Below are 17,425 nucleotides of genomic sequence, written 5' to 3'. Positions count from 1 at the left end.
CCTGAGGTCACCCCCCATAGGAACGTTCCTGGCCCTTTGTCCCGCATGGGCAGCCCCTTTCCATCTTGCTGGATTCCTCTCCTCTGCCCTCTCACCCCTGTACCAGCCCAGCTCTCCCCTTCACTGCCCAGATAGACTGACCCACCCCACCCACCCACCTTAGCTCTGCAATGCTGACACTAGCTGACACCAACTTTTCAGAGACCCATCCATCTACCCTCAGCCTTTATCTAAGGATTTAGGCCAACCCAAGACTATCAGTTGCAGTAATGACTTGCTTCACCTTGTCACATCTGTGCTTCCAAGCCCCTTCTCAGCACCTGTAGAGCAGCTGGCATCTTGTGCCTTAACTGCTTGCTGACATGCCTTTCACCCACTGTATGTAGCCAGAGATGCTGAAACCCTACAGATCCTTGGTCCTCTCTTGCTGGGGCAGGGCCTAGACCAGGGCCAATTTCTAGGGCGTAGAAGGTGAATGGAAAGGATGCCCTTCCTGCAGTCCTTCTTAATTATTTTGGGGGCCTCCCCCAACCTTGGAGCTCCTCAACCTCAGAGTCTGAGGTGACCTCTGAGAAAGCTCTTGGAGCACTGCCATGCTAGATGGCTCTGTATGCTTCAGTTGCCCCCTAAGCTGGGCAAGATTGGCACAACCCTGCCAGAACTACTGAGTCTGACAGGACATGTGCTTGAACAGAAATAAGGCTGCCAGCGGGTTTGACGGTACACCCAGTGGTCATCTGTAGGCAGGGTGAGCGTTTTCCTCAGAAAGTGATTTTTGTTCCATTTTAACACGGACATCAAGCCACTGCGATTCAAGGCTATAAATGCTCTGAAAAGCTGCAAAAATTCCCATCAGAACCGCTGTCAACAGTTAGAGCAACTGCGATTCAAGGCTATAAATGCTCTGAAAAGCCGCAAAAATTCCCATCAGAACCGCTGTCAACAGTTACAGCAACCACGGGGTGGAGTAAGGTCTGTTCAAACCCACCCATTCCTCCTGCTGCCCACCCAGAAGGCCTGTCCTTTCTCCCCAAAGGTGGTCCATCGAGGCAGATTATACGGCAGGAGAGACTCCCAGCTCCTCTCTCCTTTCTGAGTCATGCTATTTAAACCCCAATTCATTCAAATAAATTAATTCTCTCTCAAAAGCTCACTCAATTCATGGAGATCATTTAATTTCCTCAATTCCCTCAGATATGTCAGGAACAAATAAATATGCCGAAGTGTAGGCTGATGAACATGACCCTCGAATGAAATCATCAAGTGCTGATAACAAGCACGCTCAGCTGCAATCCCTTCTCATCTCTTATCTGGTTTTTCACAACTACTGACCCAACACTAAAGCTCTCTGAACACGCGCGTGCTGGAGACAGTGGCCACATCATCGCGGAGAAGAGACCAGACATAAACTGTATGGAGAGGGTTCCACAAGGGACAACAGGGTGGGAGACACTGACACTGCTCCGACATTCGAGGTATTTATAGTTTTCTCTCTGGCTGTACCAACATACTTTCTAAGTCCAGGAGGAAAAAAATTCTAATAGTCTCAAATGACACTCCACGTAACAAAATAGTCTTTGCAGAATCACTGCACATTCTGAGCTATGATGCAAGTCAGAAAATGCACGAGATGGACCAAACGCTCTCTTTCGGGGTGCCCTCCTTACCTTCTGCCACATGTTGATAAAGAAGAGCTCCCGGGAAACGTTGAAGGACACGTTGGCATCATAGGCATCGTCACCGAGGTTGGCGATGGAGATGTTTAGGGAGATGTTCTTCACAGCCCCCAAAGCCAGATAGGGGGTTTTCTCATCAATGCTGCAATGAAAAATTATCAGCAATTAATGCCCTGAAGCTTTCAGCTTTCACTGATATAACATGAGCCATCGTGGGGGAGCTGAGGGTGGGGGGCAGGAACTCCACGAGGATCGGAACTACAAGTCCCAGGAACCCCATGAAGCAGCCATGCCCACCTGGGGCCTAGGTTAGATCCCATGAGCCTCGGTTTCTTCTGTGCTGCCCATCTCACTAGGCTGATCTGCGGATCACATGAAATCTTATACATCCAGCTTGGAAAATTATACTACGCTTATATTCTACAAGAGTTCTTTCCTTCTTGCAGCTTCAGGGAGACAGAAAACACAGACACAGAGAAGCAAACGCACAGGTCGGATTGTGATAAGAGCTATGGAGATAACTTGCCAAGGGGTAGAAGGATTGGCAGTGCCGGACTTGGAGGGAGAGTAGTTGCAGCACTAACTGGGGTGGTCAGGGAAGCCTCACTGACGAGGTGCCCTCTCAGTGCAAACCTAAAGGAAGGAAGGGGGCAAGATACAAAGGTATCCGGGAACGAGCGAAGGAACAGTTGTGCCTGGAATGTCCAAAGACTGGCAAGGAGGCTTATATATGACAGGGGACAATTGCTGGATGGCCCCTGAACAAATGGAGGGGCTGCCTCAGCTGGTATGAGGTGAGAGAGAGGCACATATGGGGCAGATGAATTAACAGATGGGTGTTAGGAGCAAGGAGAGATTCCCTTATGATTGCTTCCATTTTACATGAAATAAAAGCTGAGTCAAGGACTGGAAAGTGGGGGGGAGGGGTATTTGAGGGGTGAGGAGAAGAGGGGAACAGCAGCCAGGAGAGTGGAGAGTGGCTGGTCCATCACTGGATGGGTGGAGCAGGGTGGAGAAGAGAAGGAGGGTGAGAAGGGGAATGAAGCGGTGATAGGCCTGAGACTGATGATCAGTGTGTGATGTGAGCACTGGGCAAAATAAATTCACACGGGTGACCAACCTTTGATTGGCCAACCAGTGGACAGAAAGTGTGGTCAAGCATATGGGGGTCTGTGTAATGAACAGTTGATCTTTTTGGCCACTCAGCATCCTGACACCTTCCTGTGTGGGAGAAACCTCAAGATCAGTGGGAGGGGCACAGCAGAAGAAAGGGTTAGGGTTGGCTGCCAAGGTGTGGCCAGTTAAGTGCAGTCCTGTGATCTAAGGGTGGGTCAAGTGGCCTCAGTGTGGTGAGCAGATGCTCCGAACTGCGGTCATGAATTTTGAGAATTGCCCAAAGCCACCAGGGCCCTCTGAGATCATCTGAGGTGGCCACTGAGGATTGGGAGCCCAGAGGTGGCATCCTGGGCGAAGCCTTGTACCTCCTTTGTTTCCTGTAATGATGATGGTTCTCCAGCTTTCCTAGCTAAGCTCTGAACCAGCCCATATCCTTCCAAAAAATTCCTTTTCTGTTTCTTTTTAAAGTATGTTTTTATTAATTTTAGAGGGAGAGGAAGGGAGAAGGAGGGAGAGAGAAACACTGATTGGCTGCCTCCTCCATGCCCCCTACTGGGGATTGAGCCTGCAACCCCGGGCATGTGCCCTGACCTGGAATTGAACCGGCAACCTTTTGGTGCATGAAATGACGCTCAACCAACTGAACCACACCAGTCAGGGCTCCTTTTCTATTTAAATTATCCAGCATACAGTTGTTGTTGTTTGCAACCACTGACACAGCTAGTAGAGCATGAAAGATAAGAGAACTATCCAAAATCTCAGTAGGCTCAAATATTTTGAAATACAGATTTGGGGGGAAGGAATCCTCATTACCCAACCACGAAGAGAGAACCTCACATTCCTGCATGCCTGGCACGTCAACAAGAAGACCATGTGCAAGGAGAGATCTGATGGTCTCATTGTTGGAAGCAAGAGCTCTAAGGATCCAAACAAGATGTGAAAAATTAACTTAGAGGAAAGTTTCAAATTCTTGACTGGCCTCCAATAAATTATGACCCTGACCTCAAGCTATGTGGCAATTATTTATTATTGTTGGCCATTTTAATTTTAAACAATTGACTGGTTATTTCTGTCCTCTTGTTTGCTTTTGTAAGATTAAAGGAGCAATCCTGAGGCCTTGAGGAGTTATGACAGAGAGAGTGCTAACCTTGCTTTATCTCGAGAAGGAGTTGCTTAAGCACTCACAAGTAGCCTAGTCACCTCAGAGAATATCCACAGGTTCCAAATGGGATATTAAATAGAGAGGGAGCATAAAAAAGCGCAGGACCATGGGCAGGGGTACCTCCTTATTATTCCAGTTTTGTTGTCCATGATCAGCCACCTTGGACCAGGGCAGGGTTGTCTAACCTTCCGCTAGCCCCAAAGCTTAGACCCTTGTCACTTAATCATGCAGCAAGGTCCTCCCCAGGGTCTCAAACATGTGACTCAAACATGGCTCAGTGACTGAGGGAAGCCAGGCACCTTCCAGGGCAGACCGTGAACTCAGACTTTTTTAAAAAGTGACTCGAAGCTGTGTCACTCCTCCACAGCTAAAACCCCCATGTTTAAAACAGAACATCTCTGTTTCCAAAGCTATTCTTAGAAATGAGATGTAATGTAATTTGCCTGGTGCTGGGTACTTTCAAACATGTCATCCTTCTGAAACCTTACGACACTGTGAAAGGTTCCTGATGTTTGTTCCATTTTTAGAGATGAGGAAATTGAGATGCAGAGATAGGAGTTGTGCTGGGCTCAGAACTCAGTGCCTCCTAGGTCTTCAAAGCCCACTCTTTGCCATCGCAGCCCATGTTCTCCAGCCCCTCACCTGCCACACCCGGGTGTGACCTCCCTCCTGGGTGAAATAAATGCCCCCAGTTATGAGCTCTTCCAGCCCCACGTGCTCCACCACCCTGCACATCACTTACTTACCAATGTTGTGATGACACATTTATTTGTGCAGATATTTGATTAAGAGCTGTCTCTCTCCCATTAGGATCTAAGCACCAGGGGGCAAGGGCCCCTGTCTGGTTTTGCTCATCACTGAAATCCCAGTGATAGAGTTGTGCCTGGCGCACAGTAGGTGCTCAACAAACCCTTGTGGAATGAATGAACATGCACACCATCCTATAAGAGATCATCAACTCAACCTTTGCATTTTACAGGTGAAGACCCTGAGCCCCCCAAGAGGGAAATGCTCTTTGATCCGGGTCACGCAGCTATCTGGGGGCTGGGCTGAAGTTAGTGCCAAACTTCCCCTGGCATGAAGGCCGTCTGAGCCACAGCTCTTACATAAATTCCATCACAGTCAGGAAGGGCTTTGGCAAGAAATATCTTTTCATGGCATCTGAAAAGAACAAGACTCCACAAAGACTGACCTCTGACAGGACTGTTGAAAAGTAAAATGACCAGGCATAAGGTTATAGTGCCAAATATTCCCTGGGTGCTTACTTATGAAGTAAAGAACAAGCTTTCTAATTTCCAAGGAATTTTATTCCCTGAAAAAATGGCCCATTAATTTTAATTTGCTTGTACAGTCTTTTGAGTGGGTCATGTTACTCTGAACACCTACTGCTCTGATGTTCTTTGATAAGAGAGGCATTATTAATAGTCAACATGAGAACCAACTGTACAGTTTCTAGAGAGCTTATCTCACCACATCTGCAGCCTGCTGGAAACGTATTGCTCATTTGCTATAAAAAATAACAACTCTCACTGTCCTAATACATGTCACAGCAGCTGTTTTTGAAAATGTTGGGTTTACATTGAAGTCTGGCACAATCCACTCAGTACTCCCAATGTCAGCTGTTACTGCTGCCATCTTGGTGGCTGCGTGGTGCCGGAGGGTCACTGAAGGATCTGTTCTGTGACCTCGCTCAGCACGTTCCATGAAGCGTGCGTGCCCCTCGAAGGTTCTTGTTGGAAAAGGCAGTGCAATCCCGGCTCAGTCACCATGTGCTGAACTACTAGGGCACTAAACTGAATTCTCCCCCTTCTACCATCACGGGAACAATTTTATACAGACAGTGTTTTGTGAAGATGCTAAGGGAAGAAACTAAAGTAGCTTAATGGTGTTTAAGAACTAATTTTCCTTGACTTTGATGGAGGCATTCAGGATGGTTCCAGACACCTTCAGCACCCCTGTTGGGCAATCTCCTCGGTGCTTTGTTGGCAACTATCAGTTTTTCCACTATTAGAGCTTAAACTTACAAACGTGAAAAACCCCATAAAACCACAGTTGCTCGTCTGATGTCTTCCTATAATGTGGAAAGGAGCAGGGGACGGACATCCTTGCAGTAAGATCAGTGGGAGGCCAGGAGAATGCGTAGGATGCATCCAGGTTCCCATGGACTTGAAATGTCAGAGTTTGGAGTTGATCCTCTGAGGCCAGTGACCTTGAGTCACCAATGCCAGGGGTGCTGAATGTGACTTGTTAATAAATAACAAGGCACTGGAGTGAGGGCATTATAAAACGTAGTAGGCTACGGGTGGCTCTACCCATCCCCGTGGGTCTTATCACTGTAACCTGCACAGGCTGCAACTCAATCCCCATCTTTTGCTGAAGGACTTCTCTCTGCAGGCCACCAAAGTGCCAGAGAATCAAGCCCCCGCCAGCCCAGTGGCAGCCCTCAGCTAATGACGGATGGCAACCGGTGCATGATGACCTCAGCTCCCTCGCCCACTGGGGAAAACGACACTGAAGTCCCTGTTTCGGCTCCAAGGCTGGGCTGTCCAACATGACAGCTACCAGTCGCATATGGCGCCGCGCACTCGAAATGTGGCAGGTCTGCCTTAAGTGTAGAATACACATCGGATTTCTAAGGCTTAGCACAATAAAAAAGGATATTAAAAAAATCTCAATTGTTGTTTTAGTATTAATTACGTTTAAATGATTTTTGGCTATCTTAAATACGATTTGTTTTACAAGTTTCACTTTTAATTTTTCAGGGTGGCTACCAGAAAATTTTAAATCGCCTATATGGTTTGCGTTATATTTCTATTGGTCAAGACTTTTCAAGACTCTCAGTAAATACTATGTATTTTGCTTCTCACAATATAATATGTGTGATTGGTGCTTAATCTTCAATGGTACATATTTGCTCATGTTACTTGCAAAGTAGAGGTGTAGAGAAAATTAAAAAAAAGGGGGTAAAAATAAAATTGATACTATTTAGCCTCTAAAACTCACTTGCTCATAAGAATGTAATGAAAACTGAGAAATGGCACAAATGAAAAAGTGTACCACATGTGTGCTTTACTTCCCCACAAAGTAATTTTGAGTTCACCAAAATCTGATGCCCAAAGTTGTACACTGTGCAAATAAACCTCACTTATTTTTATTATAAAAACATTTTTTCATTTAAAAATAAGAGCAGCAAAACATGTCCAAAAAGGATATTGTACCAAAAGGTGTAATACTAAATATATATAAAAAAGCAAATCTAATCTTATTTTAGCTTTTAATGTACTCTAGAGTGACGGGAGTTGTTACTTCTGCCCAGTCTTAGCCTTGTCCTGTAGTCATTCCCACGGCCCCACATAAACCCAGGCCTCAGGCAGCCCCTGCGGTTTACGGCCTCAGCCCTGAGCCACCCGGTGCTCTACACCATCAGGTGGCCCTCACGCTGACTTGCTCAGGATCCTCTCATTTCACACCCTACAGTATGTTTCCCTTCGTTCAACACTCAGGGCCACATCTGGGACCAGCCTGCTTCTCAGGTGTTCCTGCCCTACCTCTGCTTCCACTCGGCTTCCCCTCCTGCCTTTGGTTTCCCTGCACACACTCCTCCCCGCGACTGGTCGGACTTCAGCTGAATCCCTGGGCTGATGTGCTGGCATGGCTTGTCCCAGACCTCCACCGGCATCTACTGGATATTGCTCTACTTTCAAATACACTTAAAAAAATCTAAATAGCAACAGTTTACATTGATTCATTTCTGCTTTTGTTTTAAATCTGCAATTTTAAGTAGTTTTAATATTTATATTGTTCATATCCTTCAATACTGCCTAACCCAGTAAGTGAATTGTATGTGTGTATGGATGTAGGTTTTAATGTTTTCCAACAGTGGGTGATTAGGCCCTACAGTTGGAGATGGGCTTCACCTCGCACAGTGCTTTATAAATCCCTTCTAATCATGCAACACAGACCCACATGGTTATTAACTCCGGATAGGAATCCTGAGGCACCTCTGTAAGGCATGTCAATTAAAGTTTATAGTGGGGCAGGGAAATGATGCCTGGGACTGGATTTCTGGTTGGAAAACCACTTACATGCAGCCAGAAATACCCCGATCTCCCTGCTATGTACCCACCTGGGCCAGTTTTATAATCATCAAGAGAGAAAAGCATTTACTAAGGTGATCTGAGCCAAAATAGTGGTTTCCCTAGCAACATGCAGATAATTAACATATGTTACTTTAAAAAAGTAACGTGCCTAATATCCTCGCTGACTTCACTCGCATTAATCTGGCCCTAGCTCTGGCTCATTTAATAACTGATGCAGGGACAGAATCAGCGCTTGCTTCAAAGGCCATCCCCTTCCTAATGAGGCAAACATGAGAAGCCAGAGGGCCGTCCCTGGCCCTCCAAGCAGCTTAGGCTCCTTCCTCCTGCCCCATCTGTTTAACTGTGAAAAGAACTGCTGGTTCCCAGCTAGCAGAGGAATTCCAATCCTCATCAGCCTTTGCTTTAGGAGCAGTTTCCGGAATCACTAAATCTTCGGGCATCTGGAACAGATCAGCGAGGTTCACTCGCTGGAAAACTGGATTAAAGGCAGAGAATACTCGGGGGGGGCAGAGGAATTCCCAAGGTCTGTGAGCTGCTCAGCCGTCTGACGTCATGAGACAGGGATGGTGTGCAGTGATGTATGGCTTCACCGAGCAATGGCAGGGCGCCACCTGATGTCATACATAAGCCGCCCGTTCAACCCGGCCACTCACTACACACTCACAATGCGACGAGTGGATGTGCACTTCCCAGAAGCTGGCAGGTCAGGCAACTCAAGAGAACCAGGTCAGCATGGCCACCGTGGTCCTCTGACCCTGATTCTAGCTCAAGAACCAAATAGGGGACGTAAATGGTCACAGACAATAACACGTAGTGAAATGACGAGCCTCCCTGGATTTGGAATCATTTTTTCCTGTGAGATGAGCAGCCACTGGGGCAATGGGGGAGAAGGTGCTCAAGGCTGTGGTCTTGGGCAGAGTCTACTTGGCCTGATTGACACCAGGGCTCTGGAGCAGAAACCACTGCATGGAATTACCCTCACTTGACACAAAGGGGGGGGCTTTTGGTACCCAAATCAGTCGGTCATTGGCTGAGGGCTGCCCCAGGCGGGTGTAACCTCCCAGGGTGAGGGCCATTCTCCAGGCCAGAGGTGGAACAGCTGCAAGCCCTCAGCAGCCAACGCTTACACAGCTGGGAACCTGGCACCTGCACAGCAAAGGGAGCGGGGCGGGGCACCAGCATCCACCCAGCCTCGTCATTTTTGGATCAAGGTCACCTGGCATTGTCAGGGACGAAGGCTCCTGAAGCCCAGAAGTTCTTTAGTGGTACCTCCCCTCTCACGGCAACAGCAATGAACTGTGACTTTCGGGTGGTTCATGTTTTTCCCGAGTCTGTCACCTTTGGCTGTGGGGGGAGGGACCAGTAACCACTGGGGACCGTCCCTCCTCGGCCACAGCTGTCCTTGGCTTTTCATCTGTGAAGAGCAGCAGGGCCGCCTTCCAATCAGCCCGAGGTAACGTCAGGGGGCTCAGAACACACTTGGGAGAGGAGCTAACGAGGGTGTGTGCACAGGAGGAAAATGCGCGTGGAGGAAGATTTGCTTCGGAAAACGAAACCACTGTGCATCTTCGGGATTTGGCTTTTCTTACAGTAACTGAGTCTGTGGTGGGACGGCTGAGTCTAGAGTTAGTGGCCAGAGACCAACAACACAGTCACACAGAATAAACTGAAGATCTCAGCGAGGACACAGCACCTGGCTCCCTGCCTGCTCTCAACTTGAGAGTAGAGCGGAATGGAGCTGCTCCGCTCTCTGGGCAGGTCCTTTTCTTGGGCTGAACGTCCAGTGAATGGAGCCTCCAATGGTTGGCTACATTTGGAAGCCAAGGAAAATACTACCAAATAAAATTTTATTAGGTACACCCGTGAGGTAGACCCAGACTTCCCAGGTCGCTTGGGAGGGAGGCCAGCTAGGAGCATGTTCCCAGCTGCTTGCGTGGCTGCCATGGTTACCGCTCAGCCCACCTTCCATGCTCGTCAATGGATTCCCCATCCTCTCACCCTCCAGATGGAAAATCTCCATCGGTGTCTGCCGAACAGGAGGGCTGTCCTCGAAATCCAGAATTGGTTGGGATAGATTTCTGCGGCTCATGTATTGGAGGGAAGCCCTGAAAATGAATTTAACTCCCCAAGGGAGAAAGGTCAGTTCCCATGGTGATGGCCCACTGTCCCTATCCTCACGTTGAGGCCAGTAAGCCATTTAGGAAATCAGATCATCCCTGAGGTAGGAAGGAATTTCCTAAATTGGACAGCAGCACATCACAGTGGGAATGAGAGACAGGCCAGGTTCCCAAAGTTGCCACAGCTATCTATTTATTTATCTATCTATCTATCTATCTATCATCTGTTTGTTTGTTTTTAAAGATTTTTTTTAATTGATCTTTTAGAGAGAGAGAGAGGAAGGGAGGGGGAAAAGAGAGAAACATTGATGTGAGAGAGAGACATTGATCAGCTGCCTCCTGCATGTCTCCTACAGGATCGAGCCCGCAGCCCGGGCATGAGCTTTGACCAGAAATCAAACTGACAACCTTTTGGTACACAGGACGAGACCCAACAGAGCCACACCAGCCAGGGCTGCCACAGCTATTTAAAGACAGAGACCACGGAAACATTGGATTTGGACTCAGGAACCTGCCGGCAGGTGTTTTTCCTGCCATTGCCATTTAACTTCCCTTTTGAGCTCAGATAAGTGACTCCAATCCCTGCCTGTCAGCTTCCTGTTCTATAGCTGAAATGACATGGGTCCAAGTACATACACGAAACCACCAACCACAAAGATCCTGTGAGCTGGGCTTGTTTCTATCCTGCCTGAGTTACTGTGGAGGACAATGGAGGGGTGTCTCAGAGCCACAGAGTCAGCATTTGTGCTCCTCCCTGGGCTGAGCTGGAGCCAGGGCTCCAAAGAAACACAGCTGTGTGGCCCAGCTCCACCCCGGTCCCTCCCAGGATGATGGAGGGGTCAGAGGTCTATCCTCTCTGCCTCGGATGTGCTGTGGACACATCCCTCATCTGCTGTCCTCAGGAAAATGGGAACAAAGCTCCCAGCCCTGTACTTGGATCCTGGGCTTGCTCGAGAGCCAAATGCCCTTCGACATGTGGGCAATACGTGGCTAGGCCTGGTAAAGACGGGGAAAAGTAATAAAATGCAGACAAGTGCAGTGGGGGAGTGTTGGGTGTTTGGCAAAATGTGGAAAGAAAGCATTCCCAGGAAGTTAATGGGAAGAAGTCTTGGTGTCAAAAGGTGATGTTAATACTCTTGTTGGAAATTCCAGAATAAACTCATCTGAGAGTCTTTGAGAAAGCAGGTGTAGCAACAACAAAAGCCAGCTGCCCCCAATCAACAAACTTCTTTTGCATTTTTTTTCCAGATCTGGGGCAAAAAGTAAAGAAGTGAAGAAATAAATAAATTGTATGGCTAATATTCTGGCAAGGACAAAAGTTTTCCAGGTTTCTGATCAGTTCCCACCCACCTTCCTTCTTTCCTTCAGTACTTCTCAGTGTTGTTGAGAGGACTGAATGAAATGATGTTCGCTCTCATCTACTGAGTGCTTACCATATGTCAAGCACTTTTAGAAGCATTTAAATATATTTTAATTCATTAAACACCCAAAATAACTTTACAAGAGGTTGTTCTTATGTCTCCCATTTTACAGATGAGGAAACAGAGGCCCAGAGACGTTAAGCAGCTTGTCCAACGTTGCACTGCTGGTAAGACACACTACAGTGTGTTTATGTACACTGAGGACTTTATATAGAGTACCTAGTGCCTGTAGGTGCTCAATAAACAGGGCTCTCTTCCCTTTCATTAAACAAGACAACTTTACTTCTACCCCATACTGTGCAGTTAATGCTTCTGGCCACGTTGCCATTTTTTGAGAAGAACAATTTGTTTTACACTCTAAATAGCTCTCTGGGTGCAATGATCCTCCTCTCAAAGGCTGGTCTCTCGTGGCTAAAGCTACCCATCTCCCAGCCAAGGGTTCTGGGAAATTCACTCGACTCCCTCACCCTGACCGCGATAATAGCATTAGTAAGGCTATAACCGTAGGAGCAGTATATGTGGCCACTAGATGGTTCTTCTAACTTCATAAATATTCTACTGTGTCTTTTCACTACCCTTAAGAGTGCTTTCATTATTGGAGTTGGCTAGCCAGAGGCACTGAAATGTTCCACTGGTCTCCTATGGGAGGCATCAAAAAATATTTTTTTTAGCTCCACTGCCATAGTCTATATTTCTTTTTCTTTAACCTAATCACATGTGATGCATTCTTAGGTACTGCGAGTATTCCGACAGACAAAACAAGACATAGTTGCATCATTTTCCAAATGGAATGCTCAGTCCTGTTTAACGGAAACTATACGGCTTCATCTCCATCCCTGGACATTTTTGGAAATGGCGTGTTTTGGAACTAGGCTCAAGACCATTCCTGATTGTGGGCTTTTAATTGAAGAGTTGATTGTTTTAGGAGACAACAGGCCTGCCAGGATTTATGCTCTCTGGAGAAAAAAATAAAAACATCCATGAGTCTCAGTCATAGACAGAATTTCCTGGCTCGATCCCCGGCCACTCTAGGTGACTCGATCATCCCGGATGTCTTTCCCTCTGTCTTCTCAAGACAACGGCTCCTCAGCCTGGTGGGAACTTGGCTGCTTCCAGCACAATACCTTGCACTGCACCGTCCACCCAGTCATTGGAGGGATCTTTCTCTGCTGCCCCTTTGCTTCAACTTTTCAGTACAGTAAGTCACAGCTAACGTGAGAGCTGGGTTCTAGAGACAGCATGAAAGGCAAAAATTGTGTCCAAATGGCCCTCGAGAAGCCCTTGTGGAGGCACCATGGTGGAGATCAACACATCTCTCCTAAGTCCAGCCCTGCCGAGAGTGCTCCTGCACCGAGACAAAGGCCACTCTGTGGTCCTTAGCCAGGGATACAGGAACTAAGATGGATGGAGAGAGTAGTTGACTCAGAACTCCGGATGGAACGTACTTTCACCGCGTGGAATCGAAGACCAAGTGACCCATGCCAGCCTCTCCTTCTCTCTCTTCCCCTCCGTCCCTCCCCTCCTTTTTTTCTCCCCCCTCCCTCTCTCTCCCCCAGCCTCCAATCTCCTCCTCTCTCACTATGTTCTCCTGACCACCTCCAGACCCTGAAGGTCTTCATGGGAACCCTGCTCTCCACACCTCCATTGCTCTGCTCACATTTTCCCTCTGCCCAGAATGCCTGGATCCTCCTTGTTCCCCTTAATTCCTCTTCTTGGAAGCTGCTTCCATGGCCCTGTAATGACACACCCACCTCTCTTAAGCACTGAACAGTTTTCCTTATGTGGTAGGGTAGACAGCATTATTGGTCCCAATTCTCCATCCCTTCTATACTTGGGCCCTTGACTGTGCCTTTCAGTGAGTTCCTCTCACTGAAAAGGAGAGCATATTTTGGTTAGAGCATATTTTCCTGTCCCTTGACTATGAGTTTGGCCATGGACTTGTTGTAACCAATAGAATAGGCTGAAGTAAGAATGCACAGTTCTGAGCCTAGGCCTCAAGAGTTCCTGAATGTTCCTGCTTGTCCTCTAGGATTGTTGCCATAGCAGGAGAAAATGCCCAGGCTAGCCCACTGGTTCCAGCAGGACAGTGAAAGACACATGAGGCAGAGCCGAACTGGGTTGCCCGCATCTGGCTGCGATCAACCCACCGTCTGTTGAACTGCAGATGCATGTTGAATCTAAGATCCAGCTGAATCCAGCCAACCCTCAGCTGACCCACAGACCTTGAGACTAAGTGACTGCTGTTTCAAACCACTGAGTTTTGAGGTGGTTTGTTACACAGCATGTTTTGTGGCTACGGCTAGCTGATACATTATTGATTACTGGGCCCACAGAGCCAAAATGGTTCAGACCAACAGGCTTAAGAGGCAAAGCTGTGGAAGTAGAGGCAGCTTTAGCCATAAGGTACCTTACTGATCATGAGCCTTGGGCTTTACATCTTGATATATGAGAAGCACAATCAACAGAGAGAGATTTCACCATCCATTACTGGGCAGCAAGAACGTCGGGACTTTCCTCACCTAATATTTAACCTTGGAACAGTGAGCATTTCCCCACCACATGAACTTATCCATAATCCAAACTAAATGGCCCACATTTACAGTCTGCCTCAAGACAAAACAAATCCATATATTTTGTTTCCTGTTAGTTTTTCCCCTAAAACACTTTTTGGAAGACCTATTTAAAACTAAAAGTAATGACCCGATAATTTATGAACCTTCTTTAGATTTGGTTTCTTTAATAATCCCAAGAGGTCCTTCCTACTAAGTTAAAAATTTCCCAGATCCACTTCATCAGGTTGAAGTAATTTTCTAAGCTTGGCAAAACATGTGATACTTTAATCTACCACTCTTGGTCCTAACTAAAAGTAATGCTAATTAATATTTAAGTGGTTTGGAGGAGTATTTGTGTGTGTGTGTTGGGGGGATTACATCACCTTTCACCCAATAAATGCAAACAAAAGATAAAGAATCTCCGTATTACTTTCCTTTGATGAATAACGCATTTATCATCATGAGTGTCCTAGTGTGGTGACTGGTTCATGAGGGGGATATTTTTTTCATTCCGCCCACACTTAATTTTCACAGATACAAATAAGGGACAGAGTATGCATTTCAGAGAATAACTATCAGGACAGATGAGGATTTTTGAGAAATGGTAATAAATCATATGGAAGGGCTTTCTGGCCCCAAGGCTAAAACAATCTCTCAGAAGGAACTGTCTGGAAAGGAAACCATTCTCTGAAGTGTGGCTAAGTGATTCGGGGCCAGTGCCTTCATCCTAAAAGAAGTCTGAAATACAGGGTTGGCGAAGAGGAAACAGGAGGCCTGTGTGCGGTTCACCTTTAGCCTGGGGGATCGCGGGCTGTGGGAGGAAGCCCTGACACAATAGAGACTGGCTGCTCTCTTGGATCCGGACCGCCTGCCCCCTCCTGCTACGGAACCACTAACTGTTGTTAAAGTAGACATCACTGCTAAGTATGGGGGGGGGGGCAATAAAAAGAACCTTTATATAATGATCAGTCCAATCACAGGAATTGTCCTAAACAGTTAAATACTGGCAGCTTCATATGGTTCATATGGTTCAACTTAATACAATGAGTAAACATAAAATACCCACACACACACATACACAAATACTCCCAGAAATTAGAAATATAGGCTAAATTGTGAGATATGTGGAATTGCAAACAAAAACCAAACTATTCCCCCAAAATAATAGCTGTTGTTAAAATTATTGTATAACATACATTTTTTAAACCACAAAATATCATTGCAACCCACCACCTCTATTTGCCCTCTTGGGTGGGGAAATCTGCACATTCAGGCTTTGGGCCTGGAGTCAAGACAAAGGAACTTTCCAGGGCAATGTGGCGAAAGGGGCACTGACTCACCTGGATAGCAGCAGTTGACCCTGAAGCTGCAGGTCAGCAGCACAGTCCTCAGAATGGCAATTCCTTTCAAAAACAGTCTGTGGGAGATACAACAGGAAAGTTGGAACCAGATTTAATGGCAAATGACTGAACAACAGCCAAATACTTTCTTCCAAACCAACGGGAATTCTTCCATGAGCCCTTCAAGCCCTCCACTCCTCAGAAGCCAGCTCCCAGCATGGTGAGGGGTCCTTCTCAGGCTCCAAGGAAACCCACATCAGTGGCGGTCTTGCCTGCAGTGTGTTCCTTACTGGGCTCATTTTTCAGTCTGTTCAAGGGCTCCTTCGAGTAGTTTTCTTAAGAAGGGTACAAGATAGGAGTCCTTTCCATCTCTGAGAATATCTCTAAATGCCCTCAGGTGAGTGAATAATAACCAATTGAGTAAAGAATTCTTAAATTACTGTCCTGTCACTTCCCTCTGTTTGCTGCCTTGGGGAGGCAGCAAATCTCTATTTGAGATGGATTCTGCCTGATCAATGGGATCACACTATAATTTTTAGTTCCGAAGAGCAAAGTCAAAGGCAATTAGACTATTGGGCTGAGGGGACCACAAAAGGGCCAAAGGGATCCTCTCCTGTGTCTCGGGGGGCAGCGAGTGGTGAATAGGGACTCCCAGCAGAGTGAAGGCTTGGCCTCCGGCCTGTCTCACTCACTCCCGCCCACTGCAAAATGCCTGGGACCCATTAGTAAGCCTGCACTTACCATGCCATAGTCACTGTCTCCAAGTTATATACACTGTCTGTGCAGCTATCCCACCAGGACAAGACCATCACTGGGGGCAGACCCTAACTCTACAAGACCACCATGATTTAATCCACTCCAGGGCACGATCCAACATGGGCTCGGAGCCTTTGAGTTGAAGAAATTAAGGCATTTAAGTCCTAATGTAAGTCCTAATGTTATCTGGCCACCTGACTTAAAGAGCCCCAATGGAAGAAGTGAACTGCTCTGTGTGGAGCTACCATATACGCATACAAAGGTTAAAAACCAGCTCTGCTTCCTGGGGTGGGCCTCGCTCTCACTCTCAGAATCACTCTTCCCCTCAAACTGAGCCAACATCTGGAGGACACATGGAGGGAGGTAATTAAATTATCTTTTAAAACAATATATTAATCAGGAAAAGGAAAACAGGCAAGGATCACTCTCCCACAATTTTTCTCAGGCTCCTGGACAATCTTCCCAATCTAAGGGCAGTGTTTTTCTTGCATTTTAACTTCAACCAAAGAATCACAGGGTTAAAACAAAAATAATGACACCGCCACACACCTCTCTACTGAGTTCCTGCCCTCCAGGGACAACCACTATTACCCATATCTACTTTATGTTTCATTTCATGATTACTTCCATCTCTCTCAAAAAATATCCTGGTACTACCACTTCTTGACTTATCAGATTTAGATTATCTCACTTATATAATGGCCCCTCCCATCCGCCTTCCTAATTTTAACAGGCAAATCATTACTCTTAGCTCTTCTGCTACAGTGATTCTCAAATACGAGCTGCATCAGAATCACTGGTCAGCTTCTTAAAACACAAGACGCAGTACATCAACATCTAATTCAATGGGCCTGGGGTGGTGGTAGAGCATTTTCATTTCTCCTAAGATCCCGAGAGGGGTTGATGCTGCTGACTGAGTGACCACACTTGAAGCAGCACTGGGACCTGTGCAATTTTAGGTAACAAACAACTATTTCTGGTTTCATCAAGTTTTATAATACCTGTTGGCTCACCAATTTAAACAATTAAGAGATTGAGGGAATGTCTGTAGAGCTACTTTTACCTCTATCCAGTCAAATATAATGATATTTATACTTTATACTATAACCATAGTATACAGGATTGGTTGTAAATACTGAAAACCAATAAACAGTGCTAATGTTATTACGGCCACATGATTATTGC

The 17,425-nt window shown here is 46.6% G+C and overlaps 1 protein-coding gene across 1 annotated transcript in view; it reads right to left on the bottom strand.

The window, feature by feature from the left end:
• Positions 1–17,425, bottom strand: part of ITGA9 (integrin subunit alpha 9) — a 227,994-nt gene that overhangs the window by 78,515 nt on the left and 132,054 nt on the right. The window contains exons 17-18 of the mRNA XM_081160497.1: positions 15,485–15,561; positions 1,668–1,818 (exon numbers count right to left, since the gene is read on the bottom strand). Of these exons, the coding sequence (XP_081016623.1) occupies positions 1,668–1,818; positions 15,485–15,561 (228 nt within the window). The remainder of the gene's footprint in view (positions 1–1,667; positions 1,819–15,484; positions 15,562–17,425) is intronic.

This window comes from Miniopterus schreibersii (assembly GCF_964146895.1).
Source record: "Miniopterus schreibersii genome assembly, chromosome: 15".
Classification (NCBI taxonomy): domain Eukaryota; kingdom Metazoa; phylum Chordata; class Mammalia; order Chiroptera; family Miniopteridae; genus Miniopterus; species Miniopterus schreibersii.
Note: the sequence above shows the minus strand (reverse complement) of the source record. Positions and strands in the feature narration are given on the sequence as shown.